Below are 17,817 nucleotides of genomic sequence, written 5' to 3'. Positions count from 1 at the left end.
TTGCATTCCCTATGACTTTTAACAACTCTTAAGATAGTGACAAAAGGTTAAACTTGATAGAATAAACTTCACATTTAACTTTGACTGAATAGAAGATAGGATTTTTGTCTTTACGTCGTAAATAGGGATACTGGCGAGGTCCACTGTATAAGTGTTCCATTAGCTTACTTATTGTTTTTTGACTGAGTAGGATATTAACATATTATATTCTAATTAACATTTAATAACACATTTAACGAACTTATTAGAAGTATGAAAAATCAGCATTCAATAATAATACCTTAATGTTAGTTCAAGAATTTGCTAACACATTATACACAGAATAGCATTGTGATAAATTATTACACTTAAATAAATAAAAATTGACCAAAAAAAATATAGTAGTTATTAAAGTAGTGAATAAAATTTTGTTTTAATACTTAGAAAATATAAAAAAGTACGGAACTAGTAAAGCAAAACGAAATAACGAATGTATTTTTCCATATATATGTCAAACTAGAAGTTAAAAAAGAATTGTAGGGCTAAGAGGATTTAATAGAATATTCAATAAAATAAAATATCAGATCAACTGTAACAGTTTTACCTTATAGTAAAGCTGGCTTAAGCAAGGCTAAGTAGATGTCAGCGAGCCTTAGTGTAGGAGCTGAAATAATAACTTTACTAGATTAAATGACAGACAAACTGTAGCAGTATGTACTAATATTGAGGAAAAGATATTAAAGCCCAAGGAGGTATTGTAAAAATAAAAGGGTTGATGGCAGCAAGGGGTACTATCAAAATGAAGAAGATAGAAAGAGATATGTTGAGTAGCCCTCCGAAATTCCTATATCATATAGGAATATATTAAAGCTATTTTGTTACTGTTGCATGTTGTATATACTATCGTTGTTGGCATATTAAAAAATGGCCTCAGATTATTTGTGAATAAATTACTTACACAGAAAGTGAAATATTTTATTTTACGTATCATTTTAACCACTGAACGACAGTTAGAATTATAGACATGAGAAATTAATATACCTGAGGTGCAAGATCTAACTATTCGTAAAGTTGGAAAACAAATTTTTTTGTCAGCAGTAATAGATCACAACAATTCATCACTTACGTCTGATTGAAAATTTTGGAGTAGTTAAAAAAACAATTTGTCTTAACATGATAAAAAATTTTAACCTATTTCATAAATTAACATTGTTTGATTAAGTTTAAGTGGAATAAAGTTTGACTTTTTTGAGTAAATTTTTGACTTACACAAGTTAGTTATAATTATTTCTTCTATTTCTTCATTGTTTATTAAATTAAGTAATTTTTTTAGCAATCTTCTACAAATTAATCATAAATTCCTCAATAAATTTATTTTACTGACCTAAATGGACTGGAAACGATTTAAGTATAAAAAACTGAATGCCAAACTGACGTAAAAAAAATTAATTTTTTTTAATGTTAGTATGAAATTCCTACTTTTTAAAATCAATAAATTTTAATTTTATTCTGTATAGGTTTTTTTCTTTTCAAGTATAATCTACGACAATCTCTGCTTCTATTGGTAATTAGTTTTCCCAACAAAAAAAGTGTCATATTTTTATTAAGGTGACTAGGTAATGTATAACCTTTTGGTTAATCGATGAGATTAGAAATAATCCACGAATTATTGGATATTATAAGCAATTGCACTGAATATCTTGAAAATATAAATATTATTAACGTGTAATGTAAAAACAAGTATTATTTTTTGGTGTAAAGATGATGAAATTATGAACTCACTAATATTACAAAAATTTATTAATTTAACAAATTTCCATAAACGATAACTCTCTAAATTTGTTTTCCCACTTCAGTGATACGATGTTTGCACGGTATGCAAATATGCTTCTTTATATTTTTATGACTAAGAGCACAGATAAGTTATTTGACAAACGACATAAAATAAATAAATTGGAAATTTACGATATTGTAAAAAGTATGTTTTTGCTGAAATACTTCTTAAACCTTATGCTGTATTTTTCAAGGTACATTTAATTTTCTGATTTCAACTTTTTGGATCATTTAAAATATATGAAAGTATAAATTAGCTTCTGTAATCATGGAAAAACTTAATTACACTTTTCCAATTGAAAAAAAAAGTTTTTATCTTTTTTTCACGTCATCGATGATGCATATGTCATTCAATTAATATTTTTTGGCAAACAAGTCAGTGCAAAAAAAAAACTTTCACTGCATTTTGGTCCTCAAAAATTAATTAAGTAGTAATTAGAATATATATAATCTTAAAAATCAACTGCGATGATTATACTTTTAAGCATAAATGTATTGTACTTTTAAAATTTATAAAATCGATAAATTTTACCTTGAAAAAATAAACACTTTTAAGTGTTAAAGTAAAAATTTTGTGTTTAACACTGTCTTAAGTACAGCTTGCAACGCTTGCACTTTATAGCCTTAATTTTCTCACTTAAGGTTAAAACAGTTAGCATAGCATTTTAAACAACTTACATAAAAATTTCGGTTATTCACATGAATTTGCACTTAGAGCACGATAGATTAATTATATGTGAAGTAACTCCTAATAGTAAAAATCAACTTTTCTAAGCAACAAAAAAGTCAAACTGCTTTTCTTAATTTCATTTTTTTTTTTTAATAAAAATCGAAATAACGTAGCCTGCCAACAGGAATAATATAAAAAATGCTAGACTTTCTTTCCTTATAAGAAAAGAGTCAAGATCTTCATTTTTAAAATGGATGAAAATCTTCTATTAAACTCCTGTCCATTTATGTGAAATATAATTTAAATTTAAAGTACTTTTAGAGCATCCGTTAGAAAAATTTCATTTTTGCGTAATACACAGTAACGAAAAAATAAAAAAAACAATTTAAACGTAGACAAAAATATTCTTACCTATCGTTGGAATAGTCGTAACGATTTCTCCTAATTTTAATTTATACAAAATAGTAGTTTTTCCGGCAGCGTCAAGTCCAACCATCAATATTCTCATTTCTTTTTTGCCAAAGAGGCCTTTGAAAAGTGTAGCAAACATATTCCCCATGATTCTTGATATTCTCAACAACTACCTAGAAAAAGTTCTCATTTCAACAGAATTTTCTGTGATAAAATTTTTTGTTAAACTAAGTCTCTACGGAGAATAAGTAGGGAAAGATCCGAGTCAGAAAACCAGAATAATCTGAGCCATAAATGTTATTCTATAGATTATTCATAATTATCCTTCCTTTATGCTTTGTTTGGGAATGATTTATGTCTTCAGCTATTACAAAAAACTTTTATACAGCTAAACAGTAATTTCCAAAAATTTTGTGCTGCAGGAAAATAAACGTCTATACTGACATAGGGTTCAACTGATTACATGTGAACAGCTGAACTCTAATGTATACGATATAATTTATTATGACAAGCATAAAGTGAGCAATTTTTTATATAAAAAATCTTTAAAATAATTCGATTGGAAAGTTTGTATTTGAGCTCTATACTTACACTAATAATAAGAAGTTTTTCGAGAACTGGATAATGAAAACCATAGTTTTAGTTTTTCCTGACTACACACCAGGTAAGCATTTTCTAAACAAGCGTATAATTGCTGCCATAATTAAGCACTACAGGTTAAATAAATTAACTGTGAAGAGATTTTGTTGTCACTATAGTTTTTTTTTATTTTATAGTGCTCTACGTCCGGCTCCTTCAATAAGGGAGAAGGAAGGGAAGAGGGATGGGGAGGCCTCTCATTACTGAGAGGGGGGTAGGGGGAAATTAGGTAATTATGCTGCAAGAAGGTCACCTAAGCCCTCCTCGAGGAGCATTACGTGGTGAAAAAGCACATGTAAAAAATCACAGAGGTACTTGCCCGAAAAAGTCGCACTGGCCGGGAATTGAACCACAGTCTCCCGCATGCCAATCCACGACCTAGCCGACTGAGCCACCACGCGCTCCTGTCACTATAGTTGTATGATACGACTTTATCAAGTAACTGTTTCGTTAAATATGTAAATCATAAAATTTTATGACTGCGTTTCTTACTTTTCACACACGGTAAGAAAAATGAAAAAGCAGGTTAAGTTTTCATCGTCTGTAATTTTTAATTTTTCTTCTTGACTGCCTAATAATGTTGCCAAATGTAGGCTTGATTAATTGTTTGAAATAGTTAAATTGTGCAGCAATACTACTTTTTGTAATAAAATAGTTATTTACCAAGTAAATTGGGTTAATTAGCTAGACCATTAAAAGGATTTAATTGTTAATGTACAAAACTGTATTTACCTTTGATTTACTTATAGAATGTAACTCATAATTTACATTTATTAAAAAATGAAGTAATTTTCGTGTTATACTATTCGTGTTTACCACCAACAAAAAGCATAGAAATGGTATAAATACCAATGACTTACACTATAAATAAACCATTCTTCAATATATTATTGATAATAAATACGATTATTCATAATCCTAACTTTCATACCTAATCACCATTATAATTAACATAATTTCATAACTCTGTACTTCATGCATCTCAAATGTAAAGACCCCAAATACTGAAATTTTATACATATTAAAATTTACTACTGGGCAAGCATCTTCTTTACTGCAATACTGCATTATGTCTGCTGAAAACTCAAAAAATACCAGTTGGCAGCACTGCTTTATTATAAACATATGCCTATTTCATCCATACAGAGAATATCTGCCTTGCAGTTAACTTAACGATAAGAACATTTCGTAAAGGCTGGGCTGAAAGAGATATGGATTAGAGCATTTCGAGATACCCATGGTTTATTTTCGTTGTTTTTATGATTTTTGGGCCTATATTCGTTAATAAAGCTGTAGGGAAGGATGAAAAACGCTGAATTAAACCAAAATACATGAGATGTACTGAAAAAAGAAATTATTTATTGTTATTTAAAAAGCAGGGTACGCGATTATTTATCGAGGTCTCGTTAAGCAGGTAGAAATATTTTTTAGCGTGAGAGTAGAAACGGAGAGAAGCGTGATTGAAAGGTAAGGACTGCGTGATGTATTGCGTTTTTTTTCTTTTTTTTTTTTTTTGCGATAAAGTCAAGTATATGCAAAAGCGTGTAGAATTTCTGGAAAGCAAAAAGATAAAGAATAAAACAAAGTCTGTAGGGACAAAAGCCAAAGAAAGACTATTAGAATGGTGGTGAAGGACAAGGGAGGTGAAACGGGAGCGTCTAGTGCGACAAATACGAGCTCGACAAGCGTGGTAGCAACGCGCAGCGCAACAGTAAGGACAGAACAAAGAATTTAGGAAAATAAGGAATGAGGTAGTATTAAGGTATTAATTGGATGTACTGTATGGTCTGGTAGAGTCAGTTGGAAGCAATGTGAGTGAACCAGTAAGAAAATGCATCTATAATTGTGATGTGAAGGCCTCAGGTAATTTCAGGCCAGAAGCAGAGAGAATGTGTAGAGAAAGCTGTGTAGTGCCTGAGGGGTTAGTGGAGGGATGCCATGGACAGAAATAAAGGATGTGGTAAATAAAGCAGAGGTGACAAAAAAATTGTAGTGAAGAAATGTATATTAGGTGAAAGAAAGTGGTGTGACAAGGCTTGCGGAGCAAAGAAGATAAAAGTAATTAATGCATATCAAAAGTGGAAGAAAGAAAGAGCTAACAAGGAAATTTATATAAGAAAAAGAAAAAATAGAAGAAACTCTTTGATAAGAAAAATAATTTCAATAAGATGGAAGAAGAAAGGTTAAGAAGTGTAAGGAATAGAAGTGAGGTGCTTAATTTTGCGACTTTCAAAATTAATCAAATATTTATTGTTTGAGCTCCTAAGCAGGGTCGCTTGGATAGCTTGGGACGAAAGGAGAATTTACTTTATTTTTTCATGCATGCAGCGTACACAAATTTATAGAAAACAAGCTGATTTATTTAACAAATTAAATAGATAATATTTACAAAGAAGATAAGATAGAAATGTACATAGTACATGACTAGTTCTGATTCAGTGAACGTAAAAGAGAAATGGTAACTAAATACTTGTAAATACATGATTATAACGACATTTACGTAAAGCGACGAAGCGCATGAATAAAGAACAATCACTGAGATAACTACTCAATATTGGTAGCTACTTAACAACCTAACTTTAGGATTAACATTATATAAGGTACTTTTACCTGTCGTGGCTTTTAGGAAGGAAGACTCACCACCCACTTCCAGCTGCCTTGACCTGAAAGCCTGTTGAGGTATTTCCTCCACGTTGACAATAGTATATTTAAACTTTTATTAGCCACATGGCTAATCACGACAGCTGCTGTTACTGTACAGCTATTTAGCAGAGCGAGAACCGCCTTGCCTAGTGGAGATGAGAGCGACGAGAGCTTACTCGCTATGCTAGTTCGCTTCGCTTTTACACTCGAGTGATTGTCGCTGTATTCGTGCCCACGCCTGAGCGCTCGCAGTTTACACTATTCCTTATTTTATCAATCTCGCAAGTACAACTTAAGTAGCTTAAGTAGCAATATTTTTTATAACTGATTTTTATTTGGATTTATATTTTTACCTTGATTTAATGGTAGTATGAAACATGAGGTGTAAAAGTTTCTTCGGTAAAACAGGAATGTTTTCCAGTATTGATTAATGGCAGCTGTTTGAGGGTTATAAAAAAAAAATAAAAAAAAAAAAAATAAAAAAAAAAAGGAGGATCGGAGGATGAATTGCCAGAATTGGAAGCAGCAGACGTGAAATGCGCTATTCAATCACTAAAGAAGAGGAAAGCAGTAAATGTGAATTCTAAATGAACTGTGGATGAAGTAGAGACAAAAAGGCATCTTATCGAATGGGCAGGTGGATCTCAGAAAGGGTCGATCCACTATGGACAATATTTATATTCTTTATCACATTGTATAGCTGGCTAAGGTAAAAAAAGAGCAGGTGTGCACAAAATTGTTGATTTGACAGCTGCTTTCTATACGGAACAGAAGCAACAGAAGTTAATTGTGAAAAGTAATGCTGAAGGGAGGTATTAGTAAACATCTGGTCAGGAGAATTATAAATTTGAACGAAGAAATTATAATGAGAGTGACAGAAAATGGTGAGGTTCTGGAGTGCGAAAGGTCTCTATCAAGGGTGTGTGCTGAATCCGATTTTATTGTGCATATGTATAGCCACGGTAGACAGGAGTTCAGTGTTAGAAATGTCAGAGGGGTGTTAGTAGTGTGAATTTGGTCGCTGGCATATGCTGATGATCGTATTTTAGTGGCTCTAAATAGGAAGGCATTATTAGATATCTTAAGTTTGTTCAGAAAATTTTTTTCAAGATAGGGACTCAGTTATCAGTAAAACCAAGACAAAAATAATAGTTTTTAATAGAGGTAAAGAGGGCGCTGAGAAGATGTTGTAGAGAAGCTTGAGGAGATAGAAAACTTCAACTATTTGGAATTCACATTTCGTAAAGAGGCAATTCCAGGGATTATCTCAGGAAATTGAAGGCTAAAGGGGTTATCACACATAAGAGGATGTGGGAATGGGAGGAAAAAAAATGTAAAAATGATTTTAATAGAAGGAAGATGCCTTAAAAATATTTAGTTTGAAGTGTTGTGTCGTATGGGGTGAAGATCTAGGGGTGATAGGAAAGAAAAAAATTTGAAAAAGTTTAGCTGGACTATAGCTAAGTTTTAAAATTAAAGTTGTTTTGTATACCAGAATAAACTGTCCTATGCAAGAAGGAAGTCGATGTAGCATGTCGCGATGAGGTGAGTCAAAGTATAAAAAAGGATTAAGCGTTTTAGAAGATAATAGATTAGTAATAACGTGTTGAAAAGAAAGAAAAAGTATCTTGGAAAGTGTAGTAAAAGAAGTAATATCAGTACTATTGCAAAAAATAGATGTGGAAATATAGAACCTAAGTATTAGTAAGAAGCGAAAATAAGTATGTGTGTGCTATACGGTATAAAAGTGGGTACGGTTGAGCATGTAATAAATAATTGTTCTGTATGTAATAAATGACAGAAAAATGTAGCAGAGTATAAAAGCATGTTAAACTGGAGTAGTAGTAGCAATCTAAGTATAATTTAAGTAGTTAAATTGCTAAAAAATATAAAAATAATTAAAAAAACAAGATTCTCCAGTCTCGATACGTAGCAGTATTTAGCATACAAAAAACTAACCGATTAAAATTATATTGTATCGTTTAATAAAGAGTGCATGTAAGCTAAGTATACATACGTGTTGCGGAGTCGAGTACCAAGTGTGGGGCTATGTTTAGAGTAAGCCTATAAAGTGTACTTAAAGGTATGAGTCTGGTTCAGATAAGAAAAAAAAATTATGTGAAGCAAACCAAAAAAATGTGTAAGCCAAGTCCTTTTTTAGGCCAATGGGCTGAAACTAAAGATACCAATATGTGTAAACAAAAATTTTTATGTATTACAAAACGGACGATTCTTTCTGGTTTCTTTACAGATAAAAACATGATGCCATCATTAAGAAAATTTTTATTAAGGAGGTTCCTCAGATGTATGGGAAGTTAAGAGAGAGTTACAGTAGACTAACCTATATCCACAACACTCTTGTAGCAGTAGCCTTTATACTCAGTTAGTAAAAATCAGTCCGGTTAGTTAAATCGTAAAAGTAAATGGGAACGTCCCATATTTCCCTCTTTACGTAAAATCTAATTCAGTTAAAATAATTTTTAAAAATGAAATAAAAATAGACAGCGGAATCGTCTTTCAATATTCTTAATTAACAATAAAATTTTATAGTCACAACAAATCAAAAGTAAGTTCAAAAAATTGATCTAATTAAATTTATAGCATTTGAAAAAGTTGCTTCCGTAAAAATATATGAATGTTTAATGATACATCGAAATATGTGTAACTTTTGCGTATGAAACATTGAATAAAGTTAGTAAGTACTAACTTTAAATACATAATTTTTCGTTGAATAGTGTGAATATACAGTGAAAATTCAACCTAACACTTTTAACACTTACGTAAGTTTCTGTACTTCTTTTATATTTATAATTGTTAGTTCTCGTTTTTAAAAAGTTGCTTGCAGCTATTCCAAGCCACGTTCTCTGTTGTGGTATCTTTTTCTTCTTTATGCAACTTGTACTTGTACAATGTGAAATTGATACATCCATTGAAGCCATCACTCTATTCAGATGATTACAGCCCGAGCTAGCGTAAAGAGTTCTTAAAATTAATCATTTTAGATAATAGTTAATATCAACAAATATTAAAATACAATGGAATTATTTATTTTCGTCACCAACAACAAACCTGTAATTAGATTTGCAAAATTGAAAATAGCGGATTCAAAATGACAGCCAACAATATAAAAATTGTAAGTTTAGATATGAAAACTAGTTGTCAGAAATGTTTTTTGTAACTGATAACAAATCTATAATCACATTCGCAAAATCCAAAATAACGGATCCAACATAGCAGCCAACAATATAAAAATTTTAAGCTTAGGTGTACAAAATAATATCAAGACTTTAAATTAAAGTATGAAAATTGGTTATTAGGGACACTCCTTAATCCAAGATAGCAAATGTAAGACTTGATAAATTTCTTTGTTAAAAAACAAATCCAAAATTATGGGTATTGTAGGTCGTTTACAATAAGTTGTTGTCAAACTCATAAATTAATACTAGAAAATCTAGTGTGCATGGAAAATAATTCTTAAAGCTTACTGCAGCCTACAAATAATTTATTGGCTGTATTTGTTATCTTTTATTGTTTAACTTATTTACAACATTGAACATGGCAGATCTAACATATTACTACGATGCTTTTGAATGAAAATTGTTGAGCCTATATTCATAGTATAACTACAAGCTGTTTATGATGATATCCTATGAGACACGTCAATCTTTACCAAACGGAAGAATTTTTTTTATAAGTCTTGGTTTGTTATATTTTAGCACCCTTCAAAACGTTAGCTAGGAAATCTTACTGTGAATCTTAGTTAATCAAGATGGATTTGATAAAGTGAATTGACACTTTTCTATTGTACGATAGTAAGATACATGTACGATACAATACTCAAGTTCAAATTCGAAAGTTATAAGTGGTATCAACCAAAACGGCAATTGGGTACTGTAGGTTTTAGTTTTGCGGTATCTTATATAGTATACAAAATCCTTCTAAAGGTAAGACTTTATCAAGTTAGATCAATTGTAACAGTTATTCTGAAGATCAGCTGCATCAAATTCAACAAAAATTAATAAACTGCTTTCTATCTAAATAGAAGCAATATTAGAGAAGTAATTATAGAAATTAAGATACATTCAAGCATAAATACATGTTCTATTATGAAAAAGAATTGTAACGTAACTTTTATTGCCAATAATTAATATGACAGTGATTATTTTAATGTAACTGACAATACTGCTGTGACTGATGAATCTACAGCATCTGTAAACACAGCTGGACGCCCAAGAAAAAGTTTTCAAGATTAATAACTCATAACACGGAAAAGACCTAGTGTTGAAACAGCCTCTTAATATTTTACTGATTAATTATAGGTAAAGCGCTCAAAGAAAAAGTATGCCTAACTTTGAATGATACGCCAGACGAATGATACAGACGAAAATACTTGTAGTAGTCTGATTACCAAAGCTTTCTCAATGTATATAGACGTAGGCCTTTCAAAAAATAAGTATAATGAAACTTAAAATCTTCACTGAAAAAGTGATTTGAGTTAATCTATATCCATCTAACTGAATTGAAAAAAATTGACACTCATTGGTAAGTGGGGAATGAATAGAGTTTCTAATCAACATACTGCAAGACAAAAATGGGCTAACCAGATAAATATACCGTCAGTTTCAGATACACCCATAACACGTGAGTTCACTATGAACGATAGTAAGAATCTCATCCCCAATTCCATTAACTTTTGTCGAATCACTGAGTTTATATTCACAAAAGAGAAGAAATCGTTTGTTAGAATGCTCTATAAAACGTATAGTGTCTGTTAAGGTAGATTTTTTTATACATTGTACGGTGATCGATGGAAAAATCTGCAACTATCTTAGAGAACAAGCAGTTTCCAGTTCATACAATATTTCTCTCACATCGAATTAAAATGTCTGAAATAATGCTTACATATACCATACAATCTTAACTTTAAACAATCAGCAACAAGAACAGTAGAGCAAAAACCAGCAAAGCAGTCAAGGAAAGCACTTGTTTAAAAAGCCTTAAAAGAAAAACTATCATTGTCTATCGATATTGTTAAATATGTAGCAGGCAATACTAACTGCGGTAATAGCGCTAGAGTATTCTTTGAAAACGCTGAAGTAGCAGCAAAACCTCCTGGGTTATCTGAAGATTTATAAATCCGATTCCACGATATCCTTCAAGTAACATCGTATAAAAACTTAATCAACTGTAACAAACTTAACAATTATTGTTTGAAAACTGCACAGATGTACATAAATTGTTATGGCTGGTACAAAATACCACTACCTATACATAGTTACTAATTCACGGTAGTGATATTATCCATGTATGCGATATTCCTATAGGTTGGCTATTTGAAAAATCACAAGAAAAAAATATTAAAAAGTGTAGACAAACAATACTTACGAACAGTAAATTGTGTGATCGAATATCTAATAACACAGACATTATACATTACATAGATATTATACCGTAATAAGCTTACCCAGGATCGTTGAGAACATTCAATCAAAATATTAAACAATGTAAGCTAGTAAGCTATTACTAAAGTTGTATAGACTGTGAACGTAACATTCATGCATTAGATTCTATGTACTTTTTAAAACATAAGTGTGAATGGTTCATTGTGACAGGGTCAAGCAAATTAAGTATTCTGTCTTGTATAATATTTTTTTTTTTTGCCTCGTGTGCAACTTCTGATAATATTCTAGTTTCTTAGAGAATACACTTTTTCTTTTCCTACTATTTTCCATGCGTCTCTTTAACTCGGACATCTACGTAAACTAAACAGAATTATAGCTAATGTGTGAGTGCTCGTTTACCTAGCATTCCAGTTGAAGGTACGTAGACTTATTCGGTATCCTTACTAGAGGTAATTAGATATTAATACAGAATCTTCTTCATGCCTTAAAGTTACATTCCAAAAAATGTTTAGTCATCATTAGAATAAACGCGGAATCCACGTAGAAAATTCCATGTTTACAATTTCGTAAGGAAAATTGCACGTCAAATTTGGCATAGCGGCTTGTGGCATAGCTAAGTTAAAAAATTTAGTTTTCTGCCAAAAAACTAAGAAAGTATCACATGAGATTCAATTTATATGATCCAAGCAATATTCCCATGATTTTTTAGATACATTAGATCTGCCATGTTCAATGTTGTAAATAAGTTAAACAAATGAGCATTTAGAGATAACAAATACTGCCAATAAATTATTTGCATACTGCAGCAAGCTTTAAGAATCATTTTCTACGCATTTTGAATTTTCTATTAATAATACAGACCTACAAGATTATGATGATTGCATGTCAATGGCTGCTTCCGGAGAAATTCAGTGCACTGAAACGGAATCTGTCGTCAAAATTTGCCTATCACGTCAGGATTAAGAGTTTTTCTAACCTCAAGGTTAAAAAATAGCCATTTTGACGTGTTTTTGAGGTTATGCCGTATTTTGAATATTTTTTTTGCATCTCTTAGATAATACCAGAGAACGTAGAAACACGTTTCTTCATGTTTAGAAAGTCGGGCTAGGCCTAGACTTGTTTTCACTTTCAACGTTAGTACTGTACCCATCAGAGATGGCATTAGGGTTGACTGTCTGAAGTAAAAGTACGAACCTAACGCCATCTCCGGTCTGAGTGATTCGCATCTTTTTAACAGATTCTGTTTGTAGATGCGCAGACTTATATGGTGAGATATTGCTCGATATGTTAAATGTTGTTCTAATTTATATGATTATTTAAATATAAGCTTGTACATTATTTGTGGATTGTGTATATATTTTATCTAGCAAATTCTTGTTAATCTTGTACCCGGATAGTACTCGAATTATTACTGTTGCGATTTTTGCTGCGATTATTGCTACTGTTGTAATTAAAATGTACCTATTACACAACATAGCTGTATATTTTTGATTAGTTACAATCTTTTGATCATTATTAGTTAACTCAACAGAGTTCATAATTTTAAGTCTTATTATTACTGTATTGTATATTAAATTTTGTGCATGCGTGAGAGCTGTACGTGGTTCTACCATATAGCTTAAATAAACTGATTATTATATTCTATTCTATTCTATTCTCCCTCATCATGGGTACATTACTAATATGGAAAGTGAAAACAAGCCTAGGCCCAGCCTGACCTTCTATACATAAAGGAATGTGTTCCTATATTCTCTGATAATACTATCGTAGAGTATAGCTTTCCCTCTACATTTTCCGTCTTTAACATTTTGGATCCGATTATTTATCTCTGAGTTCTAAAAGTTTCAAAGCAAGTACCTTTTTACGTATTGTCTTGTAAAGTAAGCATTCCACTCCTGATTTTTTGAGAATGCCTGCGCCCTACGCAATTTAATGTACCAAGATAAAATCTTAACTTAGAACTTGTATATTATTTCAAGAGTATAAGTCATCCTGACCTTAATGGGCAAAAATATCCATTTTTAGGGGTTTTGAGGTTATGTCACGTCCTAAAACATTTTTTGCACTCACTAACATGCACTGTTATAACTTTCTATAGTTTATCATAATTATTTATTACTATTACAAAGTGTAACTTTCCCAAAGATGCCTATTTAACAAGCTAGGAAGCTGTTATTTCTTTTGAATTAGTGCAATGATAGATTGGTTTTTTCTTAATGTATAGACCTACGAAACTGCATTTTATTAATGATTTTATTATAGTGCTTGTACTCGAATCAATTAGAAGCGATAAGACCGAATTCTACTTAAAAATTTATCAATTACAATAGAGTCATAGCTTATTTTAATGGAATCGTTAGAAGAAATAGTAGTTTTCGTACCTGGTGGCGCATGTCGCCAGGGCAAGCACCAGGCCTGAGGGACTCCTTGTGATTGCCCTGGATGGATGCGCACCCGGTGCGAACCCTATTTTTCCTACTGAGGGCACACCCAACCCTCAAAGTAGCCCAAGATAGGAAAAAAAATGTTCCTAGTTTCTAAACTTATGCTGTATCACGACACTTATTTTACCGAAACCTTAATTTAATGTACGTATTTTCACATTTTATATTTTGTATGAGGTTTAAAAAAAACTTATTGAAATTCATATTACTTATTTCAAAAAAATGTGTTTTGTTATTGATGAAACTTGTATTCTCACAACAATTTTACAATAAAGATGTACTTCGTATCAAATTTTAAATGATGTAAGTACATACTACGTACAGTATGTGACAATTTATATGTATGGTCAACTATTAATTACATTCTATTAGAGTGTATTTTATAAGCATACAATAATTCCTAGTTAGGTAATACGACTTGACAAAATACATAATTTTAGCGATTGTTGCCACCTTTTTTTCCGATCCTGAAAGCTACGTGACTGTGATTGTCTTTTGTGTGATATTTCCTAATCACGTTTAAGACGCCAACAGTAATCTGCTAGCATGGCCACATTCCATTCGCCTTGGTATCTACGTTCCATTTTTTTGATGTCTTGGTGAAAATTCTCGTCATATTCCTCGCTGTAATCTCCAAGATCAAGATTATCAGGAAAAAAGTCGAAAAGTGATTTTAAGAAATGAATTTTTATGCTCATATTACACCCGAGTACGTCGAAGTTTTTCAACATTTTGTCAACTAATGATTTATAGTTTTTATCTTTGGTGTTACCTAAGAAGCCCTTAATTACGTCTTAGCTATGCTCATTTTTTAACTGCAGTTATCTAATGAGTAAACTGAGCATCTTTTATAAGCATTCGTCTCTGAGGACCATTAAAAATGCTTTTTTTTGTTTTGGCATTTGTCACTGCTGGAAACTTTTCTGCTATATATTTTAAATAGTCCCTTTCTATATTTAATGCTTTAACGAACTGCTTCATTAATCCTAACTTTATATGTAATGGAGGTAGCAAAATATTACTAGTTTGTACAAATGGCGATTTAACTACATTTTTCTTTCCAAGTTTAAACGACTTTTGTACGGGCATCTCTTTCTTGACTAGTGTTTCTCTCGTTCCCGACAATCCCACTCACATAAAAAAAACAATATATTTTAGGAAAGCAGCTTGTTGTCTGAGTAAAATTGATATAATTTTCAGGTCCTCATAAACTTTTTATTAATAATCTTGGTATTCAAGACAGTGTAGAAGTAACTCTAGGTTGGGATGGATTTTCATTGGAAATGTAGAATGAGAAACTGGCATAGATAAATATAGATTGCCGTTGTATAAAAGTACAGCTTTCAAGCTGTTTTTGCTGGAGTCTATTTAAAGTCTCCAACCATTACAATCATATGGTAAATTGAACTATTAAACTAAATCTTGTATATCATGACAGAAAACAAGATTACTTTCTTCTTCAAACAATCCAACAAATTCGACTTTACAATATCTATACCAACTAAATTTTTTATCTGGGCATAACATATTTCTTTTATGTAATCGTGATCCTAAATGTTCAACCTTTTCTTTTGATAAATCAAGATCTTGTACAAGATCGTCGAGTGATATTTGGTTGAATAAATTAGGGAGATTAGATTTTTTATTTATAAAGTCCTATGATTCTAGTTCATTATGAAAAATTATTTCATCAATAATGATATCTTCGGTATCTGGATGTTCAAGTAATTGAACAACTAGTTATAAGTCCATTAAAATCGCACGAATTGCCGGAGAAACACTCTCAACTTGAGGATATAATATTGAACGTTTATTCTTTACATTAAAACCTGCAACTTTGCATAAACAAAAGTAACACTCATCATGACTGAAACGTTCTCACCAGTGAGTTGGAGAAATGTACCAAATCTTTGTTAGTTTTCTATTGCACCATAACCTCAATGATTCTCGACAAGTTGTACATACTGTATCTGGGACCCATGAACAGATTACACTAGAAATAGAAATCTTCAAGTAACGTAAGGAAGCTGTTTTAACAAAATCGTCTATGTTTTGTCTTTGCCTCGTTATGACATATTGTCCACGAATGTAACAAAACCAATCTGGATCGTTGGTACACCATCTATGAGACATTGTTTTGTAACATCGACAAAAGTTGTTGACATATATTCAAAACAATTACTTAATGAAAATAGCTCCAATGTAGAAAATTCCTAAAATTTAATTGGCTGTCTTACGAGTTCCAATCCAATACAAATATACTCACAGATCATAAGAAATTAGTTCAGAATATAGATATACATATTTTTTAATAGAACTTACTTCATTTTGTTGCAAGTGATGCTTTACTAACTAGTTATTGCACAAGCAGAATTAACCTTATGATTGACGTATTATTGATATACTACATAAACTTTATGATGTTTCATTTTAGATAATATCGAATCATATTTGGCACAACACTTAATACCCGCAAATTTTTCAAGTATTACAAGGGACGTCATTTTTTAGTCACAATGCTCGAAAACTAATGATAACATCGGTAAATTGATAAACCGAAATACTATAATACTGAAACAATGTTTTATATTTGGTCTTGCGCAAAAAGTAATGCAGCAACAATATTTTCACTTACACACTTTCGTCACTTGTACAGCATTAACATCTGGAAAATATTTCATACGCAAGTACTATTTCATACACAAACTATAGTAATGTACAAATATAAAAAAAACAGTTCACATTTAAACATTTAATTACTGCTTTTACGGATAAGTGAATTCAGTTTTAAAATAAATTTGCAACACACTGTAGCACTTACTTGCATATCAAGCATCGTAATTTAGCATTGTATAAGATTCTACTAGCATGGTGGTAGTTTTGGTACGTAGTCATTAGTAAGAAAATTTCTTTTCTCTTTTTGTTTTTTATGCATATTAATATTACCTCATTAATATAAATGAAAGGATATTATGCATTAAGCATAAGATAAAATAAAAAAGAAAAAGTATTATGTGCTGACAACCATGGACCTGAACTGCCACCACGATTAATAAAATCTTAACAGGTACCAAATTCCAAAATCGGCATACATTTGAAACGCAGGTAAGTCCTACTATATCAAGTTTACATTCATCACCTTAAGTAGAACAAAAAGCCATACTAAAATCTTTTATGAATACGAATAAAAATTTTTCTTTAATTTTTCGAGGTCCAAAACGATTAAAGAATACGCCAAACTGTTTTCTTTTGAAGTTCTTTGAGGTTCACTAGATACACTATAGGGGTTCTGGCACCCCTCACGTACCCCCCGTGAGGTGGTGGTGGGGAAGGAGGTGATCGTGGGGAGAGAGGCTGATCGGGCGGCTAGAGAGGTTCGAGCTATAGCATGACCACGTCGCGGAGAGAGGCGGTGGGTGAGGCGGGATTGAGCCACTTGGCGGTGGGGGAGATTGAGCAATCGGGCGGTGAGAATTACTCGGGTGGTAACGTGGGGCTTTGTGAACCAGATGATGGTAGCTGTGACGTTGGATGGTACCAAGAACTGCCTTCGCTTCTGGCTGCTAATCGACCTCTGACATCAGGGTGGTTCGAGAGGCTACTAAGAAGCTCAGCGTATAGTGAAAGGAAGATGATCAAGCTTAAACGAGTATTTCTTATCAGCGAAGTTGTTGAAGAGAAAATGTATACTCTTTCGTTAGGAAAAGCAGACACTCGTTTAACTGACCAACGCTGGCTTACTCGATGCAGTATCCTACCATGGAATACAGTCAGCTTATAAATTTAAGTTTGAGTT

At 31.7% G+C, this 17,817-nt stretch overlaps 1 protein-coding gene across 2 annotated transcripts in view; it reads right to left on the bottom strand.

The window, feature by feature from the left end:
* Arf79F (ADP-ribosylation factor 1) overlaps nucleotides 1–17,817 on the bottom strand; it is a 230,157-nt gene that overhangs the window by 129,638 nt on the left and 82,702 nt on the right. The window contains exon 2 of one of the 2 annotated variants that reach the window (XM_089595679.1): nucleotides 2,894–3,062. In XM_089595679.1, the coding sequence (XP_089451805.1) occupies nucleotides 2,894–3,041 (148 nt within the window). In that variant the 5' untranslated portion in view covers nucleotides 3,042–3,062. Of the gene's footprint in view, nucleotides 1–2,893; nucleotides 3,067–17,817 lie in introns of both variants that reach the window. The other variant, XM_089595678.1, reaches the window with a different exon arrangement.

The sequence above is a fragment of the Copidosoma floridanum genome, unplaced genomic scaffold (genome assembly GCF_036245765.1).
Source record: "Copidosoma floridanum isolate Cflo_tuat_1 unplaced genomic scaffold, Cflo_Japanese_pri ptg000027l, whole genome shotgun sequence".
In the NCBI taxonomy this organism is placed as follows: domain Eukaryota; kingdom Metazoa; phylum Arthropoda; class Insecta; order Hymenoptera; family Encyrtidae; genus Copidosoma; species Copidosoma floridanum.
This window is presented reverse-complemented; position numbering and strand designations above follow the sequence as displayed.